This window comes from Zeugodacus cucurbitae, chromosome 4 (genome assembly GCF_028554725.1).
Source record: "Zeugodacus cucurbitae isolate PBARC_wt_2022May chromosome 4, idZeuCucr1.2, whole genome shotgun sequence".
NCBI lineage: Eukaryota > Metazoa > Arthropoda > Insecta > Diptera > Tephritidae > Zeugodacus > Zeugodacus cucurbitae.
In genome coordinates, this window is record NC_071669.1 from 52,824,339 (window position 1) to 52,842,785 (window position 18,447).

Sequence of the window (18,447 nt, forward strand, 5' to 3'; positions counted from 1 at the left end):
GTAAGCAACTTAAAGAATCGGGATAATCTGATCTACATATACTCACTAATATTTTTATAGAAGCAAAGAAATTTTTTTTAGAAATTTCTACGCGATTGTGGAAACTCGAATTTTTAAACAAAATCCAAAAGAATTTAAATATTAAAAAAAAAAATTACTACATATATGCTAATATGACATTTAGAATATTTACATATACATTATATACCATACAACAAACCATTCATGCAAAAATAAATGACAAATTTTCTAAAATAATTGTTTTCTCACGCAGGCCATTGATGAGTTCCAAAAGACTTTCGATTCGACGCTCACCAGCATGGAGAACTTGCACGTTGTGCTGTTGAATAATAAATCATTGCGAGCAACGGAAGCGGATGCTGAGTTGAAGAAGTGCGCACAGCTGCATACGAGCGTACAACAACAAATTGAAGTGGTCATCGAGTTGGGTAAGCTGATAAGAAGGGGGTTATAAAAGTAATGGACTATAAGCTCAGCAAATAAAATGAACGCACAATTTAGGCATTTTTATATTTACGAGCAAGTAAAGCGCATAAATTAAGACATCAACTGCAGAGCACACTAATTTAATTTAACATAAAAGTGGCATCAGATGCATACGTAGATGAATACATACATTAATACATATGTGTATAGGTTGTATATGTGTGTGCGTGAGTAAAAAATTTGAGATAAATGTTTATGCTGTAATTAAAAATTCAAAACAGTATAGAAAAAATAAAACAAATAAGAAAAGCAAGTGCTGGCATATAAAGCTGACTGTCTGAAGGTCCGCTGTGAACAAGTTTATCGCTTAAGTCTTTTGTTTTGCCCAGCAAGCGGGCAAATGCTTGGAAACAAACGCAGATTTTTGTCTTTGAAGCTGATCTTTATTAATTAATAAAAAATATGAATAATGAATGGAGTCTATTTTTACAGCTAGCTAATCTGTAGAAGAGTCTTAAGCTTAATGAATGAAAAATTATGTGTGTAAAAAAATTTGAATTTGCATCTCAACAAGGGTAAATTGTGTGCAGAGCGCATGAAGAAGAGAAGAGCATAACATAAAGACGCATAAATTAATATTTTTGGCATTTTTATTAACAAATACTCGCAAATACTCTTTTATCGTTTTGCTGAAGGAATTATCTATGTGAATATGTGTTCCGTTTAATATACTTATATATAGATTTTTGTTGTAAATTTTTTGCCTTCCACCTTAGCTACACCCATTGAATTTAATTACGTTACTCGCTCATTGCCAATAAACACTCGTTTTGTATGACAAACACGCTTGTGGTAGCAATGAGTTGCTGCGCTTTGAAAGTGTAAAATATGCAAACCAAGTGAGCGCTGAAGGAAATTGAAAGTATTTACACTTATTTTGCCTTTTGAGTTACAAATATAATAGATCGCAGAAAATAAATTATTTGAAACTGTGTTTGAGTAGCATTGGCATTTTGAGCTTTTAATGGAGTTTTGCAATAGTTTTAATTTTCAAAAATGTATAAACAATTTGAGTTATTCAGAAAATTTTTAAATATGAAGATCTATTGACTTTTTCTATGTCGTATACAAGTTTTTTTATCAGAATATTTTTCTTAATATATTAACCTTCCGGCTTAGATTATACCATTACATTATCTTCAAAACAACTTTGATAGTAGATATCAGATTTTTTTTTGCATAATTAACAATCAGTGACTCCGAGCTTGAGTGCGACACTGCTGTCAATAGTAATAGACAACCTCGGCTGCTCATCGGCCTTATATTTGCTAGCGATTATGAATCAACACCCATATTAGTTTTATTAAAAAGTATTGGGTTCTTTTCGTTTTATATTGCAATTTGAACACACATTTTTTAATGGGTAAACAATTTTTTGAAATTACATATTCTCCATTTGGATCCTCAGAAAATGTTTGATCTTTGCAAGCAAAAGAATTGTCCCATCCAAAAATTTAGCTTGTTGCAATAAAAAGGAGGTTAAGCTGAGAGTACAATTACTCTAAGAAGAACTATTTTAAGCGGTTAGGGGTAGTCAGGATTTTCAAGAAATCTATTTTTTTTTTGCATTTTCGTTAAGAATATACTCTGGAAATTTGAAGTTTATCCGATAATTGCTTTTAGAGCTATTCGACAAATAACAACGAGCGCTCGGGCACTCCAACATGCTAGTTTGAAACTTTAAATGCTTTTTTCTCAAAACTATGTTTTTTGATCTGGTGACAATTGTAACTCGAAAACCGCTCAGTAGATTTTAATGAAATTTCTACAGCGTTTAGAATGCATAGTAAACTCAGGCCTGAAGCAAAGATTCTTTTTCAAAAAATTCGATTTTTTAAGACCAATTAACTGTTGATTTTTTCCGAAAATCTAGAAAAAAATTTCCTGAGGCCGCTATTTTGTTAATTTTTGAAAAAAAGTTTGGTTCAGGTTTAGGATTATCTATTTATAACACTAATTTTTTTATCCGATTGAATTTAGATGAATTTCCAAGGACTTATGATTGTCACCGCAAGGACCTTTTTTTGAAACTGGGTCAACACAGACAGCTATCACTTTGGAAATTATATTTTTTTTGAAGCTTTCGTGACTTTAAGTCAAAACATTGTATAATAATGTCATATTGTTACTTTTGTAAAATAACATGATTTAATAGCAAAAAAAATTACTGAAAATTCTCATTTTTCGTGTCTCTGACTACCCCTAATCCTTTAGACAAACTTTCTTAAAAAATGCTCAATTTTTAGTTTTCTGGAGAGCTCATGATAACGGTATACTTGTTAATATAGTCAAATCCATCAAACTCGGTTACTCCTGGCCGAGCTCTTCGGCTTTGTAAAAAAAGAATCGACTTAAAATGTATTACATTCACACAATAAGATATAACGAATTTTAATATAATTTCACTATAAATCTGTCAAACAATAACAATAAACCATTTGAAACGTTTTTGATTGCAGTTATTTTATCATTGGTTTACAATTATTTTACAGAAGTGTTAAAAATATCAATGGGGATTATGAATTCAGATATTATCCTAAATTAAATGTGAAACAACAGACTATTACTACATTAGACTATTTCGCAGAATTGGAAAAAATAAAATAATAATATTCAATTTGTTTAATTTGAAATGGTATTGCATTATTTACGAAATAAATAATTTTCCAATAAATTAAAAAATTATTTAATTTGCATGAAATAGCCGTAGAGAAAATCAAATGGAATTGAAAATTATTTTAATTTGATTCACCTTTCACCTGCAATTGAAGTTAAAAAGAAAGCATTCAATTCTGAATAGACGTTTATGCGTATAAAAAAAGATAGAAAATGAAGAAAGTGAAGAGCGAGTTGAAGTGGCTGTGCAACTGAAGTGATCACGTAGATAATGAAGTGGCCACTTGGGTTGAGAAACAGAAAATAAAATAACTGAAACAATTAAGTTTTAAAAAGGAAACTCTAAATAACTTAAAATTTTTTCTTCACTTCCTTTTCTAGGCAATCGCGTGCTGAATCGACTGGCGGAAGCTTATGCGCCAGCCAGAGTGATACCAACGCCACAAATGTCTTCCACAACCAATGCCATAACAGTCACTAACAATAACACAACAACAATATCCTGCCATGAAACACCTAACAACAATAACAGCATTCAAACCACCTCCACTTTAGCCCACATACCCGCCACACGCTTGCCCCTACCGCCTGATCTGCAATACGCACGCGCACGCATCGAACTGCTGCTCAATCAAATCGAACGCAAACAAACGGAAATACGCACCGCGTGGCTAGAACTGCTGCAGAGCATACGCGAGGCACGCGAACTGACACACCTGGAAGAAGGGGTGGCCTTCGTGACGAATTGGATACTCCTAACGGCCGAACAGATGCTCAGTCGACAGTACAGCATCGGTGGCGATGTGCACAGCTGTGAGACACTGCGCGCCGCACACGACGTACTCGAACTGGAATGTCGCGAAACATATGGCTTCTATGCGGAGTTATTGTATAAAATCGACGCTTTCGCTGGGGTGAAGGACTCGCTCGCATATAAGGATCTGATGTCACAATGTGATTTCATGCAATTCGTTTGTCGCTCATTTGCCACACGACTGGAGCGGCGGCGAAATGTGTTGATCACATCGTTGCGGTTTTTTCGACTCGTCAGCGAATATTTCGATCGGACAACTGCGGTTTTCGAAACACTAGTCATGGGTAATAAAATAGCCGAGGAGAATTTTGTGGCCGCAGCGGAGACTTTGCAGCAACTGAAGGAGAGTCAGCTGAGTTTGGGTGAGTGTGAGTTTGAGTGTGTAGTACAGGAATGTGGGTTGTAAGGTTGAAATAATATCGAAAAGATATTTATGAGTATATCATAAAGCATACAGGTGCATGCCTTTTGGTTTGTGGTTTATGTGGGAAATAACATTGAGGAAATTCAATATTGCATTAAAGCATGTTAAGGTCTCTCCGAGAGGCTTTAGACACATTGATTATTTTCATACGAAAAAAATAAGTGGGAATGTGGACTTAACGCTAATGGCTCTCATGGGAACATAAGGTTTCGAATTATTAACGGATTCGAATTAGTAAGGGATGCTTAAAATGGTAATTGACAATTAATAGTTGACGGACCGAGTACTTTTAGGTTAGGAGTTCAGATCAAGCCTATATAGGTGTGTATTTTATTGGTGGTCATCTTCGATATCAAGATTCAACATAAAAAAAAAATTTCTGAGAGACGAACGTTATCGGTGTTCTTGGAAGTAGAAGGGGTTTTATTGAAGTTGGTGTCAAATGTAGACTACGGTACATGTCAATAATGTGACACGGCAACCCATTGCAAGTCTAACCAAGCGCGAAACTAAATCATCTTAAAGCTTCTTTACCACACTGAGGCTAACATAATGATCTAGCAAAAATTAGTCAGTAAGATGGTGAACGAAGACAGATGATGAGGGTTTAAAGTATATGACTATACTACATTTATTAGATAGAAAATCTATGCATTGGATACTAATACAACGAAAATTGTTAAATATGTATATGACCCATGACCAAGTTGATTTATAGTTCTTCTTGTCCTCAAGATAACCGGAGTAAAATTGAGCAATCTTCATTCGAAAGAACATTCTTTTGCATTTTTTTTTTTAAGATTATCTCTTTCAAATGTTGGCCGCGGCTACGTTCCAAATGGTTCCAATTTTCGATCACTCGTTCAAGCCCTGAATCGAAGCGGGATTGTCCGCATAGACTTTAGACTTTAACGGTGTGATATCACATGATTTTGGTAGCCAATCGACCGGGCTAAGACGTGGAATTATCTGCTCAACGAAGTGTTCTCTCAATAAATCCATTGATTGATACGATGTGTGGGAAATGATGCCATCTTGTTGAAACCAAATGTCGAGATCACGAGCTTTTATTTCAGGCATCAAACAGTCGGTTATCATGGTGCGATAACGGTCGCCATTTACGGTTACCTTCTCAACGGTATAATTTTTGAAGAAATATGGACCGATGATTCCACTGGCCAACAAATCACACCAAACCGTTTTTCTTTGGATGAAAAGACAGCTGTTGAATTTCTTCAGGATTCTCTTCGTCCCAAATGCGGCAATTTAGCTTGTTTACATACCCATTGAGCCAGACCTCTTCCCTGAACAGAATTTGGCTCAAAAACGTCGGAATTTTTTTGAACTTTTCAAAAGCGCCTAGAACGAAGTAATGTGCTTGTGAAGGTCGAGTGGCTTCAGTTCTTGCATAAGCTTTCAGTTTAAGATCTTGGCGTAGAATGCGTCAGTAGTGCTCATACTCCAATTATTGAACTGAAACGTATTTATACTAGCTAAGTATATAATCCCCTTCGTTTCGATCGTCCTTTCCGTGATCGCTGTCTCTCATATTTCCTATACAAGAATTCTTATATTCTAAGGCACATAATGAAAGATGATACGAATTGAGAGAGTTGAGCTCACAAGACTAGGCTTCCTTGCAAAGTAACTGTAATTACAGTACTTAGGCTGTGGTGATCTGACCAGTTTTCCCACACTTCTTGTAATAAGGCCATGTTGTAAAGTTTTCTCCATAAAAAAAACCGTTACTTGAAAACAAAACTTTCAATTTGCCGATACAAATAAGTTTTATATTTCTTGGTTAAGCACTTTTGCGCACAAATTTCACTAAAAATATGCATCTTTCTTGTTTTTATTTTTTCATTTTCCTTTTCACCCTTTTTGCCGCAATTTCCAAACACAACATTTCACCGAATCCAATTAATCGCCCAATTGTGTTGAACACAAAACGGAATTCACGAAATCGGCACAAACAAATCCACTGACTGGCTGGCTGGGCTGACAGTCAACCTGGAACGCGAACTCGTTAAGGAGGGCGAAAAACTCAGCGATATGCTGGCGATGCCGGTGAAAGATGCGCTTGGCCGTGACCTACACATCGACTACAGCGAAGATATTTGCAATGTACGCGATATTTTGGATACGACATTGGCGCGACGAAACATCTTCGGCGACTCGGTTGAACTGCAGAAACTCACCTTGGAACAAGTGACACACATTTACACATACGAACAGGACGGACGTATGGCCATTAAATGGATGGAGGATTTGTACAATGTCATGATCAAGTGCCATTCGCACGTCGGTTGTAATATACACGAGATACAGGTGCAGAAGGATGAATTGCAGACATTTCAAGAAACTGGAAAGGTAAGTTTACTAACTGAATGTATTCTATATATGTATGTGTGTGTGTGTTTGATTGTAGTTGCCAGAGAAGAGTACAAAAAGTCATTCATCCAGTTGCTCATTGAGGGAATGTTGCTATGCATTTGTAGATATGTATAAGTATATATGTTTGTTTGGGGACCCCAAGAGCCGCCTCTGTGGTGCAAGCTGTGGTGCAAGCTGTGTGGCAAGTTGCCGTTGGTACTGGGAGGCACCGTGCGCTACTAACGCTGACTGTGTTTCGGTCTGTCGCTTTTTTAAATATAGTTGTTGTTGTTGTTTTTACAGTAGTTGTTGTTGTTATTGTAGTTACAATTTTGCTTGCTGAGAGGTGTTGTTAATGGTCAGCCGAATGCATGCGATTTATCACAGTTTGTAATCATGTTTTGCATCCTGAGTTGTTGGCATTGTTTTTGTTTGTTGTTGTTGTTTGCTCTTTTGTTGTTGTTGCTCTTGTTAATATTGTGGGTTTGTTATTGTTATGGTCAGTGAGTTAAAGCGGTCCAATTTCCGTTCATCACCGGTTTCTCTGCTTCTTCTTCTTCGTTTTTTTCAGTTTGGAAATATTTGTTGTTGTTGTTTTTTGTGTCCCTCTTATTATGCAGAACCTGTTCAGTGTAATTCTGGTTCTACTTAGCCATCCATTGCATTGATAATGGTGAATGGTGTAATTTAGCGCAACAAAATAATTTGCTGTTTTCGCGTTTTGCTGTCGCCAATTTGATGCAGGGAAACTAACTGCTATGTGGCCGCACTCAGTTGTGACAGTGGTAGGTGGTAGTATAACTAGCTTATGCAGTACCGTTACTTGGTTGTTAACCGCACACACCTGTTACAGTTGATTTAACAATGTGTATAATCTAGAATAGGAAAATTCTAGATAACTTTGACGATTTAATGGAAATTTAACAATTTAGGTGTTACTGAACTCTGGAGTGCTGTTAGGTGTGGTAAGGAACGTGAGAAAGTCAAGCGACCACAATATTATTAATAATAGTTTCTTGATGTACGGTGGTCAGAAGATGTATTACTTAAACGGAAGTAAAGATGATTTTAAAATTTCAAAAGGTGATAAGTTATCTTTCGGATAAGTAAAACTCTCTAGATTTTTTATTGTTCATCTTAAAAGGCCCTGAGAACCTATGATATATATGAAATTTGGTGAATTTAACAAGAAGTAAATATTATATAGGGTTTTTCAAAAGGGACGTTATAAAGAAAGACCTATAGGGACAGCAAACTACGCCCACTCTTTTGACATTTACCTTCAGTGAGGTTTGCCATTTCATCATAGAAAGCTATCCGATCCAACAACGAGTCGAAATTATTAAAATACACTACCGAAATTCGGAGTCAGTGGCCTCTACTTTAAGAGCGCTACGTCCAATTTATGGTCGACATAATCGACCGGTCAGATCAACAATTGAGCGTCTAGTGAAAAAATTTTAATGCACAGTAAAAAAAGTTCATGTGCCAGTAAGACAAAGAAGTAGTGTGGCGAATATTTCTGCCGCTAGCGCATCAATTGTGGAAGAGCCAAATCAGTCTCTCACGCTTCGTCCTCAAGTGTTGGGCAATCCTGCGACGTCGTTTGGTGTCTTTTGCGAAAAGATCTTGGCCTTCGTCCTTACAAGATTAAATTGACGCAAGAACTGAAGATGCTTGACCACCAGAACCGTCGTATGTTCATGAATCGGGCTGAATTCCTTCGTCAAGAAGCAAAATATGCGTTATTATTCAGTCAGCAATCCACACGTACTACACGAGTCACCATTGCATCCCGGTTTGGTGCGGTTTATGGGCCGGCGGCCTCAGTGGGCCGCGCTTCTCCCGTGATGATCAATACCGGCAAGTTATTGATAAGCGAATATTTTAGGCCCGAATTGGATAATATGGACTTGGACAATATGTGGTTTCAATATGACGGCGTCTCAAGCCACACAGCGAATGTCACAACCGATTTATTGAAAACCAAGTTTTCCTGTGGGTCTACGTCAAAGCCTCTGGTCTATGCCAACAAGCCAGCCAGCGACGACTGATGAACTATGTACGAGTATCGAATGTGAAATTGAACGTGTAAAGCAGTATCGGCAGATTTACGCTTGAAAACCGTCGAAAATTGGGTTCAGTGACTGGACTTCTGCAAGCGTGGCTATGCAAAAGAAATTATGGCTCACTTTATTAAAGAGATCTGAGATAATTTAAAATTTCTTCCATATAAATAAGTGTTGAATTAGGTTGTTTTTGAGAAATAGTCTGAACAATCTCACCTATTCTGAACCTGCGATCACTCTTACATCGCTTCGAACATTTAATGTGTCCCAATTTATAAATGACGAAATGGTGTAAGCTATTTTGAAGAGTTTTTTAGTACCAAAAATATCATTCAATAAACAAGGTCCGTGAAAATTCTTTCAAGTGCTGACATTTTTTCTACTTCTTACCGAATGGACCTATGGAATCTTGTTAGAACCCCTTGTATTACAGAAAGATCAAAGCTAAAGCTTATATCATGTACTGCGTTCGAAAAGGTCGCCATGGGCGTCAAAGCACTAATGGTTTATTAATATGGAATATTTATCTCTAACTCTTTTGTAAATATTATAACGAGGTTGTCCTTCCTTGAAAGTTCTTCATCAGTCTTATAATTTCTAAGGATTTCGTTATCATAAAGCAGCTGTTTGAGTTTTATTAATTAATAGTTCGATGCATTCGAATGTGAGGTTAGACAGTTCCTGAATTACGAATATACAATTAAATTTTTATTTTTTTTTATTTTTATTTTTTTATTTTTTTTTTAATTTTTTTTTTATACAATTTTTGTAACAATTTTTAATTATGTAAATTTCCTGTTTTCATTTTGGTTTAACATTTTTATTTGCGTCAGATAAGAAGACGAATATCCACCTGTCACAGAGTAAATTCAATTATTCGCGTGCCATTGCTTCTCTCTTTGTAGAAATCACCTGGCGGACTCTGTGTATGGGAATTTATATTTCCATACATAAGTATATACATGTAACTATATCCTGCTACATAAAGATATTTACATATCTGCCTAGGTATGGCCGCAATTAACATCATTTCCTCCCAAAAGAATGCATAAAATGTGCAATTTTCAGGCACACACACACTTGAATTTGTTATTTACATATCCACTAACTGTTTATGACTCCAATAAAAACACACACACGCACAATGCATTCCTCATTGCAGAGCATCTACAACTATGGCTGTCAATTGCTGGAAGCTTCACAGGCGTTGCGCATTTCCTGTCGTCTCGATGCCGCGGCGATACCACAACGTATGTCACAGCAATTACAGCACACTTGGCATCGACTGCAGGCCATAAGTCAGGAGCACATGACACGACTGCGCGTCTCGGCCGTCTTCCATCGCAGCGTCGAGGAGTACTGCCAACAGTTGCAGGAGCTGCGCTTATCGGTGCGCAATCTGAAGCAGACGCCGAACAGCAGCAGCGGCATCAGCAGCGAGTCGGATACACGCGCATCGCCGCCAATCATCATCGGCGTGCGGGCAGTAGCGGACGAAACGAACGAGCGTGTAGACAGCGGTGGTGCGGATGAAGATAGTGTTACTCAAAACATTGCTGGCTTTGCGGACAAATCGACCACGACGACGACGACGAGTGCGACAACGAGTGGAGCAAGTGGTGCAGCGGCGCTGCTGCGCGATCAGCTGCGTAAACATTTGGTGGTGCGCGAACAGCTGCTGCTCGAAGTGGGTCGCATGGTGCGGTTGGGCCGCTTGCTGAAAACTCGTTTGAAAGAACCATTCGTCTTGGATGCCGTTACGGGGATGAGGTGCGTATGAAATGAGTTTAGTTTTATCACCAAATATCTCTGTGTATAATGATTGCTATGTCGGTTGGTGTCCTCAGCTTCGGAGCACTTGTTGAAGCGTTAAATTTCTGGTATAGTATTGAAACAGCTGTAGCGAATCGGGTTAAGGCAGCGTTTCTACTAGTTATAACGGTGCTGAGTGTTAATTGTGACACATTTTATTACATTATCTTCTTGTTATAAACATGTTTTTAAGATGCTGTGCTTGTATGTAGATACAACACATGAAAACCCATTTAATAGGCTGCTTATCTCAAGGGCGATTGGTTAGCATAGAATTTAATTTCATGCCTCATTTACGAGCACTAAAATTAACCGAATTTTTACAAGCATTTTCAAGTTGCATTTTCAAGCAAGCTTTTCAACATGAAATTCTTGTTCTTATTATGATAACCGGTTCTAACGAGCATCTAATATAGTAAAGTGCTTAAACATTCGTGAATGAGTAGTTACCGTGTTGCCGCTTGCTTGTGCCACCCACGGCGCGTGTTAAAACAATTGACCGGCGGTTAAGTGAACTTTTTTTGGCTTATATTGTTTTTGAAGCGTGCTCACTCGCTACCGTACGCTAGTTTTCTTTGGAGTTAGGCGTGTTTTTTTGTAAAATGAATTATAATTTGCGTCTTCTGTGGTTTGAAAAAAGTCCACCACACAGTTTTTTATTTCAACGACTGGTTTTAATTTTCTTAATTTGAAGAGAGGTTTGAATATTATGACAATGAAGAGGGGTAAATTTGATTTAGTGTTAGAAAGACCTCCTTCAATCTAACTCCAAATTATGTTTCTTTAATATTCATTTAAATGTGCTCGCCAATTTTAAGGCCTTATCTACCACATATAGTAGGCGTATTCTTTCACGAATATCTTCATGAATCAAAATCAGCATATAATATTATCTGAACTTTTACAATATACAGTGGAACCGCCATAACTCGAACTTCTATAAGTCGAAGATCTCCATAACTCGAACTTTTGAATTGGCAATAGCGCTTAGAAATCAAATTTCATACAAATTTTCTTCCATAACTGAAACTTCCTTAACTCGAAGTTCTCTTTAACTCGAACTCTTGAATGGGCAATAGAAGTAAAATTTTATACAAATTTTCTTCTATAAATCGAACTTTTCGACCAGGGCATAATACAAAATTTAAAATTGTACTATCGAGGCAGAATTTTGAAAGAGTCTCCCTATATCGTAAGAAGGCGAACAAATACTATGATATTATGGATTGCGTAAATCATATAACAAAGGCAGGGGATACAGGCGACAGAAGACAACGTATTTAAATAAAACTTTGTATAAATCTATATTTTACAGCTATTGAAAAATAGTAAGTTTTAATGAAAATTCTATAGCTCGAAGTCTCTCTAACTCGAATTTTTTTGTGAATTATGGTGATTCGAGTTAGAGAAGTTCCACTGTATTATTAGTGATAGGCTACTTTAATAGTTTATTTAACAAGTAAAAATTCTTGATGAAGCCCAAGATTAAGAAGAATATTATCATCTTAGGTGCATTTGTAATGCCGTAATACCTGATATAGCTCAGTTGTGACTTCTTCTTATAAAAACTTTCTTGTCATGGGTTAAATCTCATTGGCTTGTAGTCTTAAGGTCCCAACATTTATAGCATAATATACATATTTCATAAATGGGAGTTGTCATACATATCTCTTTAAGTCCTATAAAGAATAAAATTGGGCGGATGAATAGAAGGAGGAAAGAAAGCCAATAATTTCGGAATATTTGGACGAGAGGAATGTTAGACTGTTCTAAATAATTTGTGAAGCCAACATTGCATTATGGCAAATGGGAGACGTTTATGGAGATATCTCTCAGATAGCTTAAAAGGTTAATAAACTATGCGAATTTTCGCATCAAATATATCCCTTTTTCCTAAATCTGGGTTGGTATCGTAGAAAAACAATTGAAATGACGTCTCCCAAAAACTTTTTCCTAAAAAATGTCATTACAGGAGCATTAAGAAGTAAAGGTCGAGCTTTTTATGTTATGGCTAGGTTCCGAAATATGATGGGAAATCATGACCTCAGTGTTTTTTCCTGACAAATTTAGAGAAATCATGACAAAGAAATTTGCAATTTTGTGAAGTTTTTTTTTTTCAAAACGAAATATTTCCTTATTTTATTCAAAGAATGTATACAAATTTAAGAAGACTAAAAATAAAACTAAAATTATTTTCAATAGGAGTATTAAGGCGGTGGGTTTCAAAGGCTAAAAACAAGGGTATATATTTAATATATTTCATTTAAACAATTTAGCATATCAAAGATACATACATATTTCTACAGTATTTTGTGAAAATTTTATTTAAAAATACCGAAAACTGGACAACAAACTCATTATTGGTTCATCTAAAATCAATAAATCAAAAATATTCCGATAATCGAAGGAAAAGGAATTTTTGACAGAATTTTAACCAAAAAACTCACTTTTTTGGTAAAATTTTCACAATATATTGGCTCGAAAAAAATTGTTGTAATAAACATAAAAAATCCTTCGTTCATAAACCAGATAATGTTATTCCAAAGAAGTGTGCAAAATTTGAACAAAATTGCTTCATAACTTTTTGAGATATCGTGTTTACCGCCTTGAAAAGTTGAGTTTTGAGCTATGTAGATGCGTTTAAAGTTTTACATTTATACTGACGTGGCCTGAAGGGCGTAGCTTCTAAACTGTCTATATCTTAGAATATTGCTCGGATGATATTTTTGGATATTATTTTAAACATATTGCACTATTTAATAACACATAAAAATCAAAATTTGAAATATTGAAACCCACCTAACCCCTTAATTAATACAATATTACTTTACTACGGTAAAAGAAAAAAAATTATCCCTGCCATATTATCAATTCATTGTGAAGACCGAATTTTGAAGACCACACACGTTCTGCTGGTACTACATTTTCCTTTTCTGAACAAAAGCAAATGAAATGTGTTCAAAAATCCAATTCGATTTCGATCATTATCGCTTTAGCCGCCTTTGTCGTCGGCCTAACTCACAAAGTGACATTTTTAATGCTCACATAACAATACTGTTACAAACAAACACATACAAAGGTAGGTGAAGGTATGTAAGCACATTGAAGCGCTTGCTCTCAATGAGTGTCTACAACATGTCTGCTTCCGCATGTTCTTCCCACACGCGTGTGCATCATTTACATATTTACATGCTTTCTTTCGTATACTTCCTTCATGCTTTGAATTCTATTCCTATCTTCCAGAACTCAACCAAAGTTATTGTTTGTTCACCGCACGCAAATGAATTAATTATGAAGATATTGCATAATTTTCAAGTGTCATGTGAAGGTACTGTGGTAAAAAAACGTACCCTATAGGAAATTAATGAATATTATGTGAGTTTTTTAACTGATATGCCGTTTTTTAATCTGCAATTTCTAGACTGCTTGCTATTTCTTTAATTTGTAAGTGAAAAAACTCATACCGTTAGGAAATTAGGTCTCACAATTTAGCTGTGGAATCTGAATTATCGCCTTAATTTTACTAGATTCTTCCTGAAGTCATAAATAGTATACTTAAGATATTTCTGGAAGTATTTATTCTCAGGGACATTTCGTTTAGAATGGTCCATCTATCAATATTTGATTTTTTATTGAGGTTGAAATTATCCCAAGGTTACAATTTCAATGTTATAACTGTCAAAAGTGATGAGAGCGCTGACTTTTTTGATTTTGATTAAAAATATAATTTTTACACTGGTTTTAATCTTTTTATCCAATTGAGAGAAATTATAGGATTTTCTGCACTAAAAACTAACAATGTAAAAATTAAGATATCTTGATGAAACTTGGCACACTTATTTCTTGGCACCAAGTGCCATAACTAAGCCATAAATAAAGCTATGGGAATAAAATTTGTTATGAAGGATCGCACTATGAAGGGGCATATTTGGATGTAATTTTACATGGGCGTGGCCCCGCCCCCAAATAGGTTTTTTGTACATATCTCGGAAACTAATAGAGCTATATAAACCAAACTTTCTGCAGATCAGATTTTTTTACAAAATGGGAAATGGGCGTGGCGTTGCCCACTTATGGGTCAAAAACCATATCTCAGGAACTACTCGACCGATTTCAATGAAACTTGGTTTGTAATAGTTTCCTTACATCCCAATAATATGTTTTGAAAATAGGCCAAATCGCTTCACAACCACGCCTACTTCCTATATACCAGAACTTTGAAGACGATCTGAACCGTTTACATTACAATATATAAAGTAAGCACTAGTGAAGATATCGGTGCAGAACTTTGCACAAATACTATGTTTATAGTGTGGCAGCCCCATTCTAAAAATCGCCAAAATCGGACCATAGGTTTTTAAGGCCCCATATATCGAACACGAGGACCTCGGTGCTTCTATCCTAATATTATGTTTTCCAACTTTCAATGGACTTTATACAATATATATGACGATTATGTGGGTCAAATTGTATATTATATAATATTAATAAAATTAAATGAATAAATTGCGAGAGTATAAAATGTTCGGTTACACCCGAACTTAGCCCTTCCTTACTTGTTTTATATAAATTTGATAAAGCCAATGCTCTCGATTTCCTACTGGGTACATATAGATGTGATTATATAAAAGACTACACACGTTAGACCGCCTTTCCTTTATCTCCGTCATATTTACACTACTCTTGTTGTTGTTGTTGCTGCGCATTAGTAAACCATGCATACAACACTTTAAGCATTAATTTGCGTTTATTGCACTTTTACAATGGATTTCCACAAACGCTTAGAATGTAAATAAACACTTTATCGTGAATGAGAACTAATACAAACGTATGTATGTATGTATGTATATCCTTTGTAATAGAACAGTAGCCAGTCTGTCTGTAGGCCGAGGTTATTGACTACCTTTATGACGCCAAAACTGTTGATTATAGCGAAATTATGCTACGTGTACTGTAAATCTAATTAAATATTGTTACGTGATACGAAGCTATCTTTTGATTGAGTGTGAGAATGATTCTCATTTTACTATTTATAGGCAATTAATAAGCAGTAAGTTGCAAGGTAGAGTTATAGGAGGGCTAAGGCAGGCCAAATAGTATTCGGGATTGTCCGGACTGTGCCGTTTGTCAGAGAGAATATCACTCAGTTAGTGAATGAAGAGACGAAACGGCAGAAATATGAAAAATATAAAATCAAAATGGTCAAAGTATAGGGCCTTAAGAAGATAGAACCTGGTAAAATATTTTTTTTATTTTGGAAGTTATGTCTAAAAATCACTGTAGATCTAACTAAATAAAGAAAAAGTTCTCTCAACATAAAAAATTTCCAAATTAGGTGGTCGTAAAATTTTTTTATAGGTCCTTAATGTCACACTCAGCATTTTTTATATAATATAAATCACAATATTATTAATAAATAAGTCAAATATTATCTGAGAATATGTCACTCTTCATCTTGTCCGCTTTTATATATTTTTAAGAGCTATGTCTAGCTAATGAGTGAGCGAATTGAAAATCATTAAGATATTTTATTGTCCCATAGTTACAAGGAACGTAATTATAAATACATTCACATAAATTCGAGAGAAAATCGTATTCCCTGCAAGAATATTAAGTAGCAAATTTGGACTTTTGATTGGAAATTGCTTTAAAGTTTTTAGAGAGACCAAAAACATAATATTTTGGTTTTAGAAGACTCTTAAGAATATATGGTATTTAAGGGGTTACACTGAATCATTCCGTAGCAATATATGGGTATGTTTAGATACTTCAAAAAATATTCGTGGTAAATAACGTAACCTCTGCAGCCATTCTCAGAGGACGATATGTATATGGAACATATGTAGCGTGGAACCGATTAGCGTTGAAAAAAAGAATATCGCCTCAAGTTGTATTAAATATATTAATGTAATGGAAAACAGATGGCAGTTCTACATAAAATATTATTTACTGCAAACCTTTTAGAACTTTAAGGTATTTAAATTTTAAATCTACTGTTTACCTTGCACTAAATTTTCTAAGCAGCTGGTAACTCCTGAGAAATATGCTTCCAATTGCAAGCTGTTCTAAAGCTCTATGTTTTTGATCTTTCTTTATCAAATATTTATTATAATCAAATTCTTATTAATATTAAGTTGTCAAATATCCGCCTTTTTGCTCTTTATTCAACGCTTTATAAAAAGTGTTACAGTGATTTAGTTCAAATATGTGCCGCTTCGTTCGATAATCTGTTTCCATCTAGACGGCAACGTTATAATACCCTCATCGTAGAAGCCCCCCTCCTTATTTGCAAAGAACTCGGACAGCCACTTTTCACAAGTCTCTTTTGAGTTCAACTTTACACCAACAAGGGCGTTCGCCATGGACAGGAACAGGTGGTAATCACTTGGCGCTATGTCGTGGCTATATGGTGGATGCAATACAACCTCCCATTCGAGCTCCCGTAGCTTCTGACGAGTCATCAACGAAGTGTGTGGTCTGGCGTTGTCCTGGTGGAACACTACACCATTCCTGTGGCCAATTCTGGACTTTTCTGGTCGATCGCCTGCTTCAAGCGGTCCAGCTGTCCGCAGTAGATGGTAGAATTAAGCGTCTGGCCATTTGGGAGCAGCTCATAGTGGATGATTCCCTTCCAATCCCACCAAACATACACCAAAACCTTCCTGGCCGTCAATCCCGGCTTAGCTACTGTTTGGGACGATGCACCGGCCTCCGACCACGACATTTTTCGCTTGATATTGTCCTATGTGATCCACTTTTCGTCGTCAGTCACCATCCGCTTCAAAAATGGGTCGAGTTCGTTTCGTTTCTGCATCATATCGCAGGAGTTGATTCGGTCCAGAAGGTTTTTGCGTCAAACCATTCGGTACCCAAGCATCAAGCTTTTTTGTAAATCCAGTCTACTGCACATTGTTTAAAATGGTTTTGTGACTAACTGCCATCTCCTGGGTGATGGCACGAGATGCCGGTCTAACTCGATGTTTTCCATGATTTGATCGGTATTCGTCATCACAGGTCTTCCGCCGGCTAAAAAATGGTGTCGTTTTCATTCTGAATCGTCGAAACCATTCCTCCGCTGTTCGAAAGATAGAGTACCATCCCCCAAAATACCATTAATCTCACGGAACGTTTCTAAAGCGGATTTGCCTTCAAAGAAGGAACACTTTAAAATAGCGCAAGTTTCGGCGTTAGTGGACTCTATGTTTACACGTCTATAACTTTTGAACGCAATATACAAATTAATAATGCATAGTCGTTTTGTAGGTTATGTCAAGACCTTTAAAAAATGTATAGCGAGATACGAGCTCTGTAGCGCTTTATACATTGCTGCGAAATTCAAAAGACAAAAAGGCGGAGGGGAGATATTTGCCAACCTAATATTTTTTGCTAAAAAATTTCAGTCTGGCAGCAACCTTGATAATTTTTTCAATATCTAAAAAATGTTAGGCCTTAGTATTTTTTTCTTTCCTAGTGGGTAAGCCTAATAACATATGTATATATGGATTTATGTATTATACGTGTAGCCAAGAAATTTATATCACTATTGGCTCATATATAATATTGGAGGAAACCGCAATTAGATAACATTATGCAAACAAATATATAGGTTTAGACAAATACTACAGATATAGTGCGTCAGTGCCGATATTCTTGGTTGATCTCACTTGGCTAAAGTTTAGTGCAGCTGTTGGCAAAAACCACAAAAGAAACAGCAACAACAATAAATATAAACTTAAAATGGTTTTTGGCTTTTGTGCGTTTCTAAGTATATATATAAATATATATATTATCAATATGTATAAAGAAATATAGTAGAAAGCGCGCCGGAAAAA

The 18,447-nt window shown here is 35.9% G+C and overlaps 1 protein-coding gene across 1 annotated transcript in view; it reads left to right on the top strand.

The window, feature by feature from the left end:
* LOC105217256 (SEC14 domain and spectrin repeat-containing protein 1-B) overlaps window positions 1-18,447 on the top strand; it is a 50,150-nt gene that overhangs the window by 26,570 nt on the left and 5,133 nt on the right. The window contains exons 5-8 of the mRNA XM_029043485.2: window positions 275-449; window positions 3,505-4,299; window positions 6,367-6,731; window positions 9,966-10,573. Of these exons, the coding sequence (XP_028899318.2) occupies window positions 275-449; window positions 3,505-4,299; window positions 6,367-6,731; window positions 9,966-10,573 (1,943 nt within the window). The remainder of the gene's footprint in view (window positions 1-274; window positions 450-3,504; window positions 4,300-6,366; window positions 6,732-9,965; window positions 10,574-18,447) is intronic.